Raw genomic sequence first — 17,084 nt, 5'->3', positions numbered from 1 at the left:
GCTGCATGTCAGCAGCTCCTCTCCCAGCCTGAACCCCACCGTGGGGCTGGCTCAGCAGGGACCCATCCCACGTGGAGCCCGCGGGCTTCGCCCTCACCTTCTCCGGCGCGCCGGTGGCGACGTTGCCCAGCCCGCGCAGCGCCAGCATCCGCACCAGGGTGCAGGTGTCCTTCTGTCTCCCCGTCATGTTGTCCATCATGGGCTCCAGCAGGATCAGGTCTGTCACCACGTTACTGCTGAGGAGCTGGAGAGGGAAAGAGCCTCAGCTCAGCAACGGCGGCTGCTCCGGGTCCTCATCCCGGGATGGGGGAGACCCCACAATCCGCACCCCTCAGCTGGTACCAGGGTTTGGGGGGTCCCAAGTGACCAGTGAAATCCAGTTGGGAAGGAGTGGGAAGCTGGAGTCAGCACCCAGAGAACCCCCCCAACCTGACTGGGGCCACCTGTGAGGCACGAGGACTCAGGACCCAGAGCTGGGGTGGGAAAAGCCCCCCAGCCTCCAGGAGATGATGTTGGAGACCCTGCGTGGAAGGGCCTGACAAGGGGCATCCACGGGCTGGTGACGTGGCTGAGCCACGCTCCAGAGTATTTGGGAACTGGGGGATGTTTCCACTGGCTGGAAGAGGGGAGAAGACTCTCCTGGGCTCAGAGGGGAGGAAGGAAGAGCTGGGGAACAACAGACTGCGAAATGGGAGGGGACTGGGGACACCAGCACGGCTCCACCACCAGCAAGTGACAGGCCCAGTGACAGGCTGCGGTGTGGTCCCAGCGTCAGTGGGCAAGGGAAGGGTGATTGACGTCACCTCCCTGGGCTCAGGTGAGGCACCGGACCCTCCCCGGCACCACCGGAGAGATGTGGATCTGAGGGATGGAGCTCCATGGGCACAGACCCCACCCCGTGCAGGACACCCTGTCTGCTGGGTGTTACTGCTCCCAAACCTTGGAGGAGCTTCCCAGGGCAGGGCAGGGGGTTGGGGTGGGATGCTGCCCTCCCAGGGACATGGCATAGCCCTTCCTGGGTGGGGGGAACTGGGGTGGGGGGACTCAGCCTGGAGGAGAAGGAGAAGGAGAAGGAGAAGGAGAAGGAGAAGGAGAAGGAGAAGGAGAAGGAGAAGGAGGAGGAGGAGGAAGAGAAGAGAAGAGAAGAGAAGAGAAGAGAAGAGAAGAGAAGAGAAGAGAAGAGAAGAGAAGAGAAGAGAAGAGAAGAGAAGAGAAGAGAAGAGAAGAGAAGAGAAGAGAAGAGAAGAGAAGAGAAGAGAAGAGAAGAGAAGAGAAGAGAAGAGAAGAGAAGAGAAGAGAAGAGAAGAGAAGAGAAGAGAAGAGAAGAGAAGAGAAGAGAAGAGAAGAGAAGAGAAGAGAGAAAAGAGAAGAGAAGAGGAGACTGCTTCTGGGGAGAGCTCAGAGCCCCTTCCCATCCCTTGAGGGGCTCCAGGAGAGCTGGAGAGGGGCTGGTGCCCAGGGCAGGGAGGGCCAGGCCCAGGGGAACAGTCTCCAGCTGCAGGAGGGGGGTGTAGAGGGGCTGGGGGGCAGGAACCCTTCCTGGGGAGGGGGCAGCCCTGGCACAGGGTGCCCAGAGACCCTGGGGCTGCCCCGGGATCCCTGGCCGGGCTCAAGGCTGGCTTGGACGGGGCTGGGGGGTCACCCTGGGCTGGGGGTGGCTGTGCTGAAGGAGGGGGCAATCCTGGGTTAAGAGGTGCCGGCGCAGGTTGAGCTCAGCGGCCGCGTCACGCCGTCCCCCCGCGCTCCAGCCTTCCTCCCTTCCCCTCTGTCATCCCCGTCACCGGCGCGGCCGAGCCAAAGGGGACCGAGCTCTCACCTCATCACTTCGGAGAGGGGCAGGGAGTGGGGAGCGGGGGGGGGATAGAGGAGGGGGGAGACACAGGCATTTGCTTCCTTCCCCTCTCCAGCTCCACGGTGAGGCAAGGCTGCTATTTTAAACCCTTGAAGGATGCCGGGGAGCCAACCGCACTCCAAAACTGAAGCAGATTCTGGGCCGGGCTCCAAGAGCCGGGCCGGCAGCTCCCCCCTCCGAGCAGCAAATAAAAACAGAGCCCCGAGCCCAGGCTGCTGCAGCAGCTGCGAATTTAAAGGGTGGTTTATAAGGGGGGGGGTGGGATACGGTTCCGCTCCTTTATGTAACGAAACCTCCCGGCGCGGCCCAGGGCTCTACGGTGGGATGTGCGGAGCGGTAGCGCTGGCCGGCTGCTGGCTGCAGGGCGGGTGAAAGGAAAGGAGGTGGGGAGAGGTAGGGGGGGGATTGGGGAGGTTGGGGAGGGGGGGGAAAGGACTTGAGTCACCCCATTCCTGCGGGCGGTACGTCAGGACGTCAGGACGGATTGCTGGCGCGCGGCGGCGATGCGTTCAGAGTTGGCCTCCCGCGAGCGCGACGCTGCCATCCCTCCATCACCCCCCCCTCCCCTACTCTTCCAGAAGCCAGAGCTCAACCCCGCCTGGGGGATGGATGGATGGATGGATGGATGGATGGATGGATGGATGGATGGATGGATGGACAGACGGACAGCCAAGAGCCAGGCGGCGGTGGCGGCCCGGCCCCGCGACGCAGCCCCGCTCACCTCGGCGAGGAAGGCGGTGGCGGTGATCCGCTGGCTGTCGAAGACGCTGCTCAGCGTGGGGATGAGGTTCTTCACGATCAGGGGGAGCCGGGGGCCGGCGTGCCGTGCCATCGCGCTGCCGACAGACAAGGGTGTGGGCATCACCGGCTGCAGGCCACCCCCGACACCCCCCACCCCTGGGTTGGGGGTTCAAGGAGGCCTGTGAGCCCCTCTGCCCAGATTCCACGCTGCCGCAGGACCGGCATCGCGGGATGGAAGAGCCGGTGGCCTTGGGCAGGACCCAGCCGCCGCCGGGTGCTCACCGGGCACCCTGGCAGGGCTGAGCTCCGGCAAAGCTTGGCTGAGAGCGCCGGGTTTTGTCTGGGATGAGCCGGTCTCAAGTGTTTGGGTGGCTCACTGAAGCGTTTTGGCAAAGCCTGGAAAATCCCCAAGCCGCTCGTCTCCGCCGCGGCCGGCCAAGAGCTATTAACGGCGCTGGGCGGAGGGACGGCCAAGGCCCCGGCTGAACCGGGCTCTGCCGAACCGGGGCTGTGGCTGCGTCAGCCCTCGGCCTCGCGCCGAACCCGCTGCCGGTTTGGCACGAGGTGGCACAGCCACCGCCACCGCTGCGGGAAGGATGGGGTGGCTGCCGGGCAGCCGGTGGCGGTGACGGGATGTCACCGCGACGCTTGAGGAACCACGAGGGCGAAAGGCAAACCCAAAAGTCTCCAGCCAGGAGCTTTGGGGATGCCTCAGGGCCACCCCGTGCACCCAGGACGCCCAGAGCACCGGTGCGCGGCCTTACCCGGCGAGCACGGCGATCCCATCGTGGTGCCTCTCCGGACTCGCCATCAGCTCCCATCCGCCGGCGTTACCCACGGCCACGGTGACGTCCTCGCTGCCGCCCCGTGCCAGCATCACCTTCAGCGTCTCCACGGCACAGCTGGGGAGAGAAGCGCGGCGGCCGGGTCAGGGCCGGCAGCTCGCTCGCACGCACGGCGGCGGGCGAGGGAAGTCCTGGCCCCGCCGAGCGCCGGGGCCACGCGGGAGGCGTTGGGGCGCCCGAGGACGGGATGAGTTATGGAAGGGCTTTGGCTGGAGCGAGCCGAGCCCATAACTCACAGCTACTTCCACTCGCAGCGCCGCGGCCGCCGGCCGAGGGATCCAAGGCGACGGACCGCAAAGGGAAGGAGTCCAGGGCTGCTTTCAGGAGGGCTCAGGGGGGGCCAGGGGGGGGTTTGGGTTAATGTTTTATAGGTGGGGATTACTCTGCTGCGAGCACGGAGCAACAGATGGGAACCATACATCACGCTGTCAAAACAAGTACCGGCGGCGGAGAGACCCCCGGCCTCCGGTGTGAGCGCGGGGAAGGGGGGTACCGCCGCACAAAGGGGATGGGGGTTGGCTGGAGCATCTCAGCACTGGGGTCTGGTGGCTCCGGGGCTGGGCTCCGGCTGCTCTAGGGGACCAAACCGCAGTGACAAGGGACCGGTGTGTCCCCGGGAGAGCTCAGCTTGGCCTAACCATGGATGTCCAGTGGCACGTGGACCAGGGATGGATAACGAGTGTGGCTGCACCGTAAGGGGGAAGCGGCCCCTGTGTGGCCACGCCGGCGGCTTCCAGCACCTCCGCACCACCCTTGGTTTGCTCAGGAGCCGGGTTGCTCCTGGATGAGCACCCAGGACCCCCTTGGACAAGCCCAGGGCAAGAGCACAAGGAGCTGGAGGGGGAAGACGATGGGTTTGCATCCCACTCCCTCCTCCGCTCATGAGAAGGGGTCTCCACCGCGTCCCCCGAGCACCCACTGGCCGGTCCCACGCTGCTCCGCAGGCCCGGCACCGGTGGGATGGACGGTGCCGAAACCCCGAGCCCACCCCACAGATCCCACCCAGAGCAGCCTCTGAGAAGCAGGACTGTGGATGGTCTGGGAGCGACCTCACTCGGCTCCCCCAGAAAAGCCCGGAGCCCTCCGGCATCCCGGCTGCATGAAGGCTGCGGCGCGACGAGGAATTAATTAGTGACTAATTAACAGAACCCTTAGGCACAAGCACCCTGCCACCATCTGCCAGCGTACGTAACAGCCACGGTTCGCCGGTTCCAGAGCGCAGCCACGAGGGTGTTTGGTGGTTTCCAGCTGGATGGCAGGGACAGACAGCCGGAGCTGCCGCGCCGCGAGCCGCAGCCCAGCTGCCCAGCATCGGGCATCGCTGTTGGGCGAGCTCCTTCCATGGAGCAAGTCCCTGACCTCAATCTGCCTGGAATGGCTGGAGCATCCACCACCTCAGCTCCAGAGGGGAGAATCCATCCCCACACACCACCACGGCGCTGGGCATTGGCCAACTTACGCTCTGGCCGGTCCTGGCAGAGCCAGCCACTCTCCTTCCACCACCACCACAAGGTTGCCCTCAGCCCACCGCGTTTATCTGGTACAGCACCGGTCTTCTCAGCCCATTCCTGGGGTCCTCCCCCTCGCTGGCAGCGAGCTCCAGATCCCAACGCCCAGCCTGAATCGTGCTCCAGCTTGGGTGTGATGGAGGCGCCATCCTGGAATCTGGGGGCACAAGAACTCTGTGACCCCCCCCAGGCTTTGCCTGTGTACCCAGCGCTCAGCCCCAGGATGCTCCAGTGGGTTTAACGTTCTTGCAGCGTGGGCAAAATAAACTTCCATGCTCGTGGATGATGGAGACCAGTGACTGGTGATAGAGACCAGCAATGGGCAACAGAGACCAGTGATGGCCAACGGAGACCAGTGATGAGTGATGGAGACCAGTGATGGGGGATGGAGACCAGCAACAGCCAATGGAGACCAGTGATGGCCAGCAGAGACCAGCAACAGCTGATGGAGACCAGCGATGGCCAAGAGAGACCAGTGATGGCCAATGGAGACCAGTGACAGCTGATGGAGACCAGCGACAGCTGATGGAGACCATCAATGAAGACCAGCAATGGCCAATGGAGACCAGCAACAGGCAACAGAGACCAGTGATGGGGAACGGAGACCAGCGACAGCCGATGGAGACCAGCGATGGCCAACAGAGACCAGCAACAAGCAACAGAGACCAGCAATGGGCAGCAGAGACCAGTGATGGCCAACAGAGACCAGTGATAGCCAACAGAGACCAGTGATGGCCAACAGAGACCAGCGACAGCCAACGAACCTCCCAGCAGCTCCATGGCTGAGGACAAGCTCTGACACCCACCATCCCATTGCCGGTGGGTATCTCCTCATGAGGGACCTGCCCGTTTCCCAGCAAAGCCCCAGGGATTCCCGCTCCACTTGAACCTCCCCGGGTTCCAGGAGCCATCCCAGGCTCCCCCGCTCCGTCGCAAGGGGTGGGAAGCCCAGAGTGGGCACGGCCCTGGCACAAAGCTGCTCCTTCCCCAGCTTGGCTCTTCTCAGCATCCTACAGCCACCTCCTTCCTTCCTCTCCAAGAAAAGCTGGTGTCACCCAACCTCCCCTTCCTGCCAAGCGACCGCGGGCGCCTTCGCCATCGCTCTTGGGCGTTCAAACGTCACCAGGACTTTGAATTCCCACCACAGGCAGAGGAAACCACCTGGATATTGTAACCAGCTCCTGGGATGAGGCACCGATCCCACAAAACATCAATGGGAGATGGGCACCGGCATCCGCCTAACCCGGGCTCAGCCTCCGTGGTGTCCCAGCTCTCCCAGCACAGCAGCTGTACTGGGAACGCCCAGTAGCCGACACCACTGCTGATGCCTGCGCCAGGATGTGGAGCCTGGGGTCTCCTCTCCCTCTGCAGCTGGGGCAAAGCCTGGCTGGTGGAGACCTTCCCAGCATCCTCCTGTTCTGAAGGGGATGGATGGACAGGACCACGCCGGGAGCTGCTCCGCGCCGGCTGCTCGGCTCGAGCTGAGGATCACGGAGCAGCCGCGGCGACTCACTCTGAGGCCCAGCAACCAGCCCCGTGGGTGTTGGGGTTTCAGAGGGAGCCTTGTTACCCCCTCACAGTTACAACCCAGCACCAGCAGCCCCACGGCGGGGTCAGAACCTGACCCCCAACTTAAAGAGCTGCCAATCGCTCCCCCGGCCGGGCCGCGCGGCGGCTGTCGGTGTCCTGGCATGTCACCACTCAACGCAGGTCTGTGATGGTTTTGTAACCAGGTGGGGGGCACAGCTGCTCTTTGGGACCCCAACCATCCCCCTGAGACCCCTCAGCAGTGATGAAAGACACCAGGAGCTCAGAGCACCAAAGGAGAACGAGCTGGGATGCGGCTGTCACCGCGACGGAGCCGGGAAGTTTGCTCTTCCCAGCTTCACCCTCCCAGTGCTGGGGAAACAGAGGCAGGTGCCATCACCAAGAAACGCTCATCCAGCTCCACCGTCCCCAGCGAGCCCCATCCCGAGAGCCAGCGCGGCTTTTTGGGGAGGCCGGGGCAGTAACCCAATCCGGCACGGCTCCGGCGCTGCGGCGGCTGCTCCGAGGAGCACGTCTTTCGCCGCGCCGGCTGCGGAGGCGGCTGATTTAATGCTTCCCAATTCAGAGATCGTGTTCCATGCAAGACAGCACACCAACCCCCCCCCAACCCCTTCCCCCCCGCCCCCTCCCCAAAATAATCCCTCTCCAGCCAAACCCCAGAGCCCAAACCACACCACACAGCTCCGGTCTCCGCAGCCAAAGCGTTACGGTCAGGGGGTCATCACCCGGCCCTCCCGGTGACAACCGCGGCGTGTGTGCCGCGGCGGTCGCACAACCAACCAACCAGTCAACCAACCAACCAACCAACCAACCAAGGAGTTGTAGGCGGCAGGTGCCCTCCGCGCCGGCCGCGCCGTACCTGCAGGGATGGAGGCTCCGGGGAGCGGTGCCGTGGCTGCCGCTCCTCCTCTCCCTGCTCTGGAGGTTCTTCGGTAGCTGGACACCCACGGTGCAGCTGAGGCGCAGCAGGAGAGTCACAAACAAGGGCGCGTAGAGCCCCAGCACCGCTGGCCCAGACTCCGGAGCAGACATGATCTCATACAGAGCACATGTGGCCTGGGGAAGGGAGCGGGAGCGAAGGGGGGAGATGAGGATTAGGAGGGGATGTCCCGTGCCGGGGGCTGTTAGTAAATAACCCAGTCAGGGGGGGGGTTCTTCCCGTTGGGTATTTCCCCTTCCAGCAGCACCGGGACTAACGAGGCGCCGGCATCTTTCCACCCACCCCCAGCCTGGGGTAACCCCACCGTGTGGCACTGGCAGCTCCGGTGGAGCTGCGGCCACTTAACGCAAGCTGGTGGCTTGAACCCGGGGAGGGAGAGGGGATCTGGAGGGGGGTCGGGTTTTAGGGGTGAGGGAGGGAGAGAGGATCCAGAGGGGGTTCAGGTTTTAGGGGAGAGGGAGAGAGAGTGGATCCAGAAGGGGTTCAGGCTTTAGGGGTAAGGGAGGGAGGGAGAGAGGATCCGGAGGGGTGTCAGGCTTTAGGGGTGACAGAGGGAGAGGGGATCTGGAGGGGGTTCAGGTTTTAGGGGGGAGGGAGGGAGGGAGGGAGGGAGGGAGAGAGGATCTAGAAGGGATTCGAGTTTTAGGGGTGAGGAAGGGAGAGCAGATCCAGAGGGGGGTCAAGTTTTTGGGGTGACAGAGGGAGAGGGGATCTGGAGGGGGTTCAGGTTTTAGGGGGAGGGAGAGAGGATCTGGAGGGGGTTCAGGTTTTAGGGGGAGGAAGGGAGAACCCAGAGGGGGTTCAGGTTTTAGGGGTGAGGGAGGGAGGGAGAGAGGATCTGGAGGGGGGGGTCAGGCTTTAGGGGTGACAGAGGAAGAGCAGATCTGGAGGGGGTTTGGGTTTTAGGAGGGAGGGAGGGAGGGAGGGAGGGAGAGAGGATCTAGAAGGGATTCGAGTTTTAGGGGTGAGGAAGGGAGAGCAGATCCAGAGGGGGGTCAAGTTTTTGGGGTGACAGAGGGAGAGGGGATCTGGAGGGGGTTCAGGTTTTAGGGGAGAGAGGATCTGGAGGGGGTTCAGGTTTTAGGGGGAGGAAGGGAGAACCCAGAGGGGGTTCAGGTTTTAGGGGTAAGGGACGGAGGGAGAGAGGATCCAGAGGGGGTTCAGGTTTTAGGGGTGACAGAGGAAGAGCAGATCTGGAGGGGGTTCAGGTTTTAGGGGTGAGGGAGGGAGGGAGGGAGGGAGAGAGGATCTGGAGGGGGAATCAGGCTTTAGGGGTGAGGGAGAGTGGATCCAGAGGGGGTTCAGGCTTTAGGGGTGGGGGAGAGTGGATCCAGAGGGGATTCAGGTTTTTGGGGGAGGGAGAATCCAGAGGGGGTTCAGGTTTTAGGGGCGAGGGAGACAACGAGCACACGGAGCCCTGTGGCAGTTAATTTGCCCAGGCATAATTAACAGGGCTCAATACAGAGCAGGGAGGGGAGGGGAGGGAGGGGAGGAGGGTCTGGCTTTGAGCGCGGCCGATTCCGTGTCCCATCTGCGTTCGGGGCCCTTCATGAGCGGGAGGAAATTTTCACAGCTGCTTTACCGCTTAGAGAGCTGCCAAGCTGGGCTTGGGGAGGGGAGGAGGGAGGGAGGGAAAGAGGGGGGTACGGGGGGTCTTTCTGGAGGGATAAAACCTGAAGTGGTTTCCCTCGGGGGCCGGACACCTGAGAGGGTTTTTACGAGCCGCTGGATTAGCTCTAATAGGCATTACAGAGCGAGGCGGCGTTTCCAGAGCCCGCGCCTGGCACCGGCTCCCGAGCCAAGGAAATGAAAGGGGGAAACAAAGATATTAAAGGGAAGTGGTGCAGGTGGTGGGGAAGGGGAATGGGAATGGGATCCCCCCCCCTACCACCACCTCCGGCCTCAGCGCGGCGGCGAGAGGGATACGTACGGCCAAGGGTAGCGGGGTGGCGACGCGCTCGGAGCCGCTGCCCAGCAGGAAGCACTTGGTCTCCTTGTACGGGACGTCCCGGTTGATCTTGTCCAGGAGCTGCTCCAGGATTTGGGTGGTGAGGGTGGGCTCAGTGGCCAGGGACCTCCACATGGTGCACGTGTGGCTGTAGGGTGGGATGGGGGGGTGAGGGAGGGGGATGAGCTGCGTCGGCACCGGATGACGGTGCCGATGTCAACCCGAGGGGTGATGAGCTGGGGAGCACTGGGGTTGTGTCGCCCAAGGCAAGGAGAGCGTCACCGCCGGATGGGAGCCACCTGGCACCGCCACCACCATGCCACGATGGTGGGAGAGCCGTGCCGGGTGGCCTGTGGGAGCAGGGGAAGGCTGGGCACCCGCTGCCCGGGACTGGCACCCAGTGGCTGCTCTCACACCGCACCCAGAGCCACCACCCCAAAACCCCACGGCCACCCCAGCACCAGCAGCCAGAGAGCTCCGGCCTTGGCCCGTGCAAGCAGCAGGGATGGAGCGGTGGTGTGGTACGAGGAGGAAGGGGAAGGGGAAGGGGAAAGGGAAGGGGAAGGGGAAGGGGAAGGGGAAGGGGAAGGGGAAGGAGGAGGGGGAGGGGAAGGAGGAGGGGGAGGGGGAGGGGAAGGGGAAGGGGAAGGGGAAGGGGAAGGGGAAGGGGAAGGGGAAGGGGAAGGGGAAGGGGAAGGGGAAGGGGAAGGGGAAGGGGAAGGGGAAGGGGAAGGAGGAGGGGGAGGGGGAGGGGGAGGGGGAGGGGGAGGGGGAGGGGAAGGGGAAGGGGAAGGGGAAGGGGAAGGGGACAAGGAAGATGAAGATGAAGATGAAGAGGAAGAGGAGGAGGGGGAGGGGGAGGAGGAGGAGGAGGAGGAGGAGGAGGAGGAGGAGGAGGAGGAGGAGGAGGAGGAGGAGGAGGAGGAGGAGGAGGAAGAGGAGGAGGAAGAGGACAAGGAGGATGATGAGGAGGAGGCAAAGCACGGTGAGAGCCCAGGCACGATGAGAGCCCCAGCGCAGTGAGAGCCCCAACACGGCGAGAGCCCCAACATGGTGAGAGCCCCAACACGGTGACACCCCCAGCATGGGAGCCGCGCCGCGGCACGGTGACAGCCCCAGCACGGCGAGACCCCCAGCACGGGTGCCGCGCCGCGGCACGGTGACAGCCCCAGCATGGCGAGACTCCCGGCACGGGTGCCGCGCCGCGGCGGCGGCGGCGTGGGGCAGGACCTGTCGAAGGGCAGCGCGCTGCTCAGCAGGCTGGACACCACCACGCTCTTGTGCTGGGCAGCCAGGATGAAGACCGTCTGCTGGGCCGCCTTCCGGATGTGCTCCTCGTCCACCTCCTCCAGCTTGCTGTGGATGATGCTCATGAGGTCGGGGACCTGAAGGGACAGGAGATGGTTTGGGGGATGGGGGTGTCAGCCCAGGGCCTGGATGTGCCTGGTGTCTCCGCAGCCGGCGTGCGCCCGCGGCCCTTCCCCTCCAGCGGGTGCTCGGAGAACCCCGGAGCTCCCTGTGAGCTGAGGAGCCATCCCTGACCCTGAGGGCTGAGAGAGGCTGAGGGAGATGGGCTGGTTCAGCCTGGGGAAGGGAAGGGAGAAGGGAGAAGAGGGAAGAGGGAAGAGGGAAGAGGGAAGAGGGAAGAGAGAAGAGAGAAGAGAAGCAGGAGGGAGAGGAAGCTCTGGGGAAGCAGGAAGGAGAGGAAGCTCTGGGGAAGCAGGAGAGGAAGCTCTGGGGAAGCAGGAGGGAGAGGAAGCTCTGGGGAAGCAGGAGGGGAAGCAGGAGAGGAAGCTCTGGGGAAGCAGGAGGGGAAGCTCTGGGGAAGCAGGAGAGAGAGGAAGCTCTGGTGAAGCAGGAGAGAGGGGAAGCTCTGGTGAAGCAGGAGAAGAAGCTCTGGGGAAGCAGGAGAGGAAGCTCTGGGGAAGCAGAAGGGGAAGCAGGAGAGGAAGCTCCGGGGAAGCAGGAGGGGAAGCAGGAGAGGAAGCTCCAGGGAAGCAGGAGGGGAAGCAGGAGAGGAAGCTCCGGGGAAGCAGGAGGGGAAGCAGGAGCAGAAGCTCCGGGGAAGCAGGAGGGGAAGCAGGAGAGGAAGCTCTGGTGAAGCAGGAGGGGAAGCAGGAGAGGAAGCTCCGGGGAAGCAGGAGGGGAAGCAGGAGAGGAAGCTCCGGGGAAGCAGGAGAGGAAGCTCTGGTGAAGCAGGAGAGGAAAGTCTGGGGAAGCAGGAGAGGAAGCTCCGGGGAAGCAGGAGGGGAAGCTCCAGGGAAGCAGGAGGGGAAGCAGGAGAGGAAGCTCCAGGGAAGCAGGAGGGAGAGGAAGCTCCGGGGAAGCAGGAGGGGAAGCAGGAGCGGAAGCTCCGGGGAAGCAGGAGGGGAAGCAGGAGAGGAAGCTCTGGTGAAGCAGGAGAGGAAGCTCTGGGGAAGCAGGAGGGGAAGCAGGAGAGGAAGCTCTGGTGAAGCAGGAGAGGAAAGTCTGGGGAAGCAGGAGAGGAAGCTCCAGGGAAGCAGGAGAGGAAGCTCCGGGGAAGCAGGAGGGGAAGCAGGAGCGGAAGCTCTGAGGAAGCAGGAGGGAGAGGAAGCTGCGGGGAAGCAGGAGGGAGAGGAAGCTCCGTCACAGACCGGGATCTGACAGCCAAATCCCGGGATTAAGCCCGGAGCCGCGCAGCGCTCGGCCCAGCTGCGCCCCGGCCCTGCCCCGCGCACCCCGGGGCTTAACATCAGGTCGGGTTTCAGGAGCTGAGCCGGGAGTGACTCATGCGAGCCCCAGCCAGCCCGGGGAGGATGGAGGCCGGTAGGTAACCGGGAGCCTGGCGGCAGCCGGAGCCGCAGCCGGTGTTTCCAATTAGAGCCGCAGGAAAGGGGGAGCTGAGCCGGGCAGGACGGGGGGATTAGAGGCACGAAGCCTTCTGTGGGCAGCACCTCTAAGCCCTGCAAGCATTCCACCCCGCTTCCAGGCCAGGAGAAACGGGCTCCCCCAGAGCCTCCCAAGGTTTCCCAAGGAGCAGGAGCCCTTCTGGTAAAGTGAGCTGCTCTGAACTCCTCAACCCCAGCCAGAGCCAGAGCCAGAGCCAGAGCCAGAGCCAGAGCCAGAGCGCAGCCGGTCGGGCCAGCGGCCGCCGCCGCCTCCTACCATGCAGCAGCCTGGCCCGGTGTGAGGATGGAGGAGGAGAGAGTCAGCACCTGCTGGAAATGAGGGGAGGTTGCTGGGGGGGAGAGCTCTGCCCGCCCCAAAATCTCTGGGGTGAGTGTTCAACCTGGTCCCCAGAAGCTGATGGAGGGGTTCAGCATCCCCCCATCTCCCATCGGGGCTGGAGCATCCCACAGCATCCCTGTGCCGGGTATCGAGCTCCAGCCAAGGGCTCTGTCCCCTCCTGGAGCATCCCTGATGGGTGTCACACTCCAGCTCCTTCCTGGAGCATCCCTGTTGGGCGTCACACTCTACCCAAGGGCTCTGTCCCCTCCTGGAGCATCCCTAATGGGTGTCACACTCTGGTCAAGGGCTCTGTCCCTTCCTGGCGCATCCCTGTTGGATGTCACACTCCAGTCCCTTCCTGGAGCATCCCTGATGGGTGTCACACTCCATCCAGGGGCTCTGCCCCTTCCAGGAGCAGCCCTGATTGGTGTCACACCCCATCCAGGGGCTCTGTCCCTTCCTGGAGCATCCCTGTTGGATGTCACACTCCAGTCCCTTCCTGGAGCATCCCTGATGGGTGTCACACTCTGGCCAAGGGCTCTGTCCCTTCCTGCAGCATCCCTGTTGGATGTCACACTCCAGCTCCTTCCTGGAGCATCCCTGTTGGGTGTCACACTCCAGTTACTTCCTGGAGCATCCCTGATGGGTGTCACACACCATCCAGGGGCTCTGTCCCCTCCTGGAGCATCCCTGTTGGGTGTCACACTCCAGTTCCTTCCTGGAACATCCTTGTTGGGTCTCACACTCTACCCAAGGGCTCTGTCCCTTCCTGGAGCATCCCTGATGGGTGTCACACTCTGGCCAAGGGCTCTGTCTCTTCCTGGAGCATCCCTGTTGGGTGTCACACTCCAGCTCCTTCCTGGAGCATCCCTGATGGGTGTCACACTCTGGCCAAGGGCTCTGTCCCTTCCTGGAGCATCCCTGTTGGGTGTCACACTCTGGCCAAGGGCTCTGTCCCTTCCTGGAGCATCCCTGTTGGGTGTCACTCTCTGGCCAAGGTTCCCTGCCCCTTCCTGGACCATCCCCACCAGAACCAGAGGAGCCCAGCGCTCCCGGCACACGCCGGAGCCGTGAGCGGGAACCAGGTGGTTTTGGGGCTCCAGACGTGGGAGTGAAGGGAGGTTTGGGGTGCAGGGGCCGTGCCATGGTGGGGTGGCCTCCTACCTTCTCCTGCAGGACACCTCCACGGTCCTTGAGCAGGGAGTTGATCATGACGGTGGCGGCTCGGGAACAGTTGGTATCGGGGTCCCCCAGCCCCTCGAACAGGGCGAGCAGGAGGCTCATCAGCTGGTCTGGGGGGATGCGCTTCCCAATCACCTGTGGGGAGGGTGAGGGGGGAGCAGCCTCAGGGTTTGGTCACCCTGGGGGCTGTGCCACCCCCTTCCCAGCCTGGATGAGGGGAGCCCTCGGCTCAGCGCCCCGCGGGAGCCCAGAGATCTAGGGGAACAGAGGGGAGCAAGAGCCAGGAGGCCACATGCCCCATCCTGATGGCTGGAGAACCTGGGGTGTGCTCAAGGTGGGCTGGGCCACCATGACCAGGGGCTGGGATATGACCACAGGCTGGGACACCACAACCAGGGGCTGAGACACCTTAACCACAGGCTGGGACACCTTGGCCATGGGCTGGGACACCATGACCAGGGGCTGGGATATGACCACGGGCTGGGACACCATTACCACGGGCTGGGACACCACAACCAGGGGCTGGGACACCACGACCAGGGGCTGGGATACCACAACCAGTGGCTGGGACACCAGGGCCATGGGCTGGGACACCACAACCAGGGGCTGGGGCACCACGACCAGGGGCTGGGACACCAGGGCCATGGGCTGGGACACCAGGACCATGGGCTGGGATATGACCACGGTCTGAGACACCTTGACCACAGGCTGGGACACCACGACCAGGGGCTGGGACACCACGACCAGGGGCTGGGACACCACAACCACGGGCTGGGGCACCACGACCACGGGCTGGGACACCACAACTGAGAGGACCTCAAGGGCTTCCCATGGGGCTGAGCTGGACCCCCATTCCAGAGCTCCAGAGTCAACCACCCTGCGCTCCAACAGGACCTCAAGGGCTTCCTAAGGGGCTCAGCTGGACCCCCCATTCTGGAGCTCCAGAGTGGCTCTGGTGCCAGCTCCTGGTGTCCTCTGCAGCCCGCTGGCTGAAGAGCTCAGGCTGCCCAGATCTCTGCGCCGGAGCACCAGCAGCAAGGAGATGCCCTGAGCATCCCAGGGGACTCCTCCAGCCAGAGGAGAAGACCCCCCATGGCTGGTTTCCCCAGCACCACCAGCGCGTGGAGCTGGTCAGGATGGACCATCCTCGCCGCGGGCGCAGCTCAGGACCGCGCCGGGTTCGCCGTCCCCCTCACCGTGGCAATGTTGGTGCAGGTGTGGAAGAGCACGGTGAAGTCGGGCTCCTCCAGGCCTTTCTTCAGGGCCTTCAGCCCCTCCACCATCTCATCCCTGTGGTCCCGGGCGAAGCCTGGGTTGGGAGGGAGCGTTTCATAGAATCAGAGAATCCCAGACTGGGCTGGGTTGGGAGGGACCCCAAGGGTCCCAGAGCTCCAACCCCCTGCCACAGGCAGGGACACCAACCTCCAGGCCTGGAGCTACACAAGGTTGCCCAGGGCCCCAGCCAACCTGGCCTTGGACACCCCCAGGGACGGGGCACCCACCCCCTCTCTGGGCAGCCCCTTCCAGCCCCTCACCACTCTCTCTGCACAGAACTTCCCCCCAGTCTCTCCTCTCCCCCTTCCCTCCTCCAGCTTCACTCCAGCCCTTGTCTTGCCAGTCTCTGCCCTTTAACAAGCCCCTTCCCCTCCTGTTCCTGGGGTCCCTTCAGGGACGGGGAGGCTGCAGTGAGGTCCCCCCACAGCCTTCTCTTCTCCAGGCTGACCCAGCCCAGCAGCCTCAGCCTCTCTCCATGGGGAGCTGCTCCAGCCCCCTGAGCATCCCCGGGGCTCCTCTGACCCCTCTCCACCAGCCCCACATCCTCCTTGTGTTGGGCCCCAGCTCTGGCCACAGGACTCCAGCTGGGGAGGGCAGAGCAGAGAGGGACAATCCCCTCCCTGTCCCTGCTGCCACCCCTCTGCTGATGGAGCCCAGGATCCCATCGCCCTTCCCAGCTGCCAGAGCCACTGCTGGCTCATGTCAAGCTTCTCATCCACCACAATCCCCAGGTCCTTCTCACAGGGCTGCTCTCAAGGGGCTCTCAAGTTTGGTGAGCCCCGTTCCTCATCGTACTCCCCCCAGGAGCTGGCCTGGCTTTTAGGAACCCCAAGCTGCTGGGAGGTCCTGCCCTGGAGCAGCGTGTGTGGGGCCAGGCTCCACGGGGCAGGAGAGGGGTGGGGAGCAGGTCATGGGGGGGTCTCCTGCCCCTCTGCTCTGCTCTGTGGGAAGGGGGGGTGTGGGGCTGTGCTCCCTGGGGCAGGAAGGACAGGGAGCTCCTGGAAAGGGCTGTGGGGGTGCTGAGGGCACCAGAACATCTCTGGCACAGACAGGCTGAGGGACTCGGGGCTGCTCAGCCTGGAGAAGAGGAGACTGAGGGGCATCTTCTCAGTGCTGAGAAGCCCCTGAGGGGTGGGCTCAGGAGGGGTCAGGCTGTGGTCAGGGGGGCTCAGGGACAGGACAAGGGGCCGTGGGCACAGGCTGGAGGAGAGGAAGTTCCCCCTGAGCCTGAGGAGGAACCTCTGTGCTGGGAGGGTGGCAGAGCCCTGGGCCAGGCTGCCCAGAGAGGTTGGGGAGTCTCCATCCATCTCTGGAGACATCCCAACCCCCTGATCCTGGGTGCTGCCCTGCCCCCTGTCCCGCCAGCCCCCTCCTCCATCCCCAGGGGTCCTGCCAGATCCCTTCTCTATCCCCAGAGGGTCCCTCCATCCCCCTCCTCCATCTCCAGAGGGTCCCACCTCCATCACTAGGGGGTCCTGTCAGCCCCCTCCTCCATCCCCAGAGGGTCCCCCAGCCCCCTCCTCCATCCCCAGGGGGTCCCACCAACCCCCTCCTCCATTCCCAGGGGTCCTGTCAGCCCCCTCCTCCATCCCCAGGGGTCCTGCCAGCCCCCTCCTCCATCCCCAGGGGGTCCTGTCAGCCCCCTCCTCCATCCCCAGGGGTCCTGTCAGCCCCCTCCTCTGTCCCCAGGGGGTCCCGCCAGCCCCATCCTTCTGGGACCCGGGGATGCCTGGAGCCCTGTCGCTCCGGAGAGCTGGAGCTGGAGTCCCAGCGCCGCTCTGAAGAGGAGGCCTGACCTCTCCTGGAGACACGGGAACACCAGGAGCCGAGCGGCACCGAGGAAACCCCTCCGGAACCCAGCGGCTCCCGGGGACCTTCCCCACCCGCCCGGCTTCTGCGGCAAACGGACGGTAGCGGGGCCGGGACGGGGAGGGAGGGAGGAATGGAGGGAGGGATGGAGGGAGGAATGGAGGGAGGGATGGAAGGAGGGATGGAGGGAGGGATGGGGGATGTAGGTGAATGGATGGATGGATGGAGGGATGGGTGGATGGATGGA

At 64.2% G+C, this 17,084-nt stretch overlaps 1 protein-coding gene across 1 annotated transcript in view; it reads right to left on the bottom strand.

The window, feature by feature from the left end:
* The window catches only part of LOC311205737 (maestro heat-like repeat-containing protein family member 1), a gene marked incomplete at its 5' end in the record, with an annotated part of 78,676 nt that overhangs the window by 7,230 nt on the left and 54,362 nt on the right, over positions 1 to 17,084 (bottom strand). Inside the window, 8 exons of the mRNA XM_084280233.1 lie at positions 98 to 244; positions 2,574 to 2,688; positions 3,358 to 3,495; positions 7,354 to 7,550; positions 9,365 to 9,530; positions 10,613 to 10,767; positions 13,736 to 13,888; positions 14,950 to 15,062. Of these exons, the coding sequence (XP_084136359.1) occupies positions 98 to 244; positions 2,574 to 2,688; positions 3,358 to 3,495; positions 7,354 to 7,550; positions 9,365 to 9,530; positions 10,613 to 10,767; positions 13,736 to 13,888; positions 14,950 to 15,062 (1,184 nt within the window). The remainder of the gene's footprint in view (positions 1 to 97; positions 245 to 2,573; positions 2,689 to 3,357; positions 3,496 to 7,353; positions 7,551 to 9,364; positions 9,531 to 10,612; positions 10,768 to 13,735; positions 13,889 to 14,949; positions 15,063 to 17,084) is intronic.

This window comes from Gallinula chloropus (assembly GCF_964237585.1).
Source record: "Gallinula chloropus genome assembly, chromosome: 2".
NCBI lineage: Eukaryota > Metazoa > Chordata > Aves > Gruiformes > Rallidae > Gallinula > Gallinula chloropus.
The sequence above is the reverse complement of the archived record's forward strand: the minus strand, read 5'-3'. Positions and strand labels throughout refer to the sequence as shown.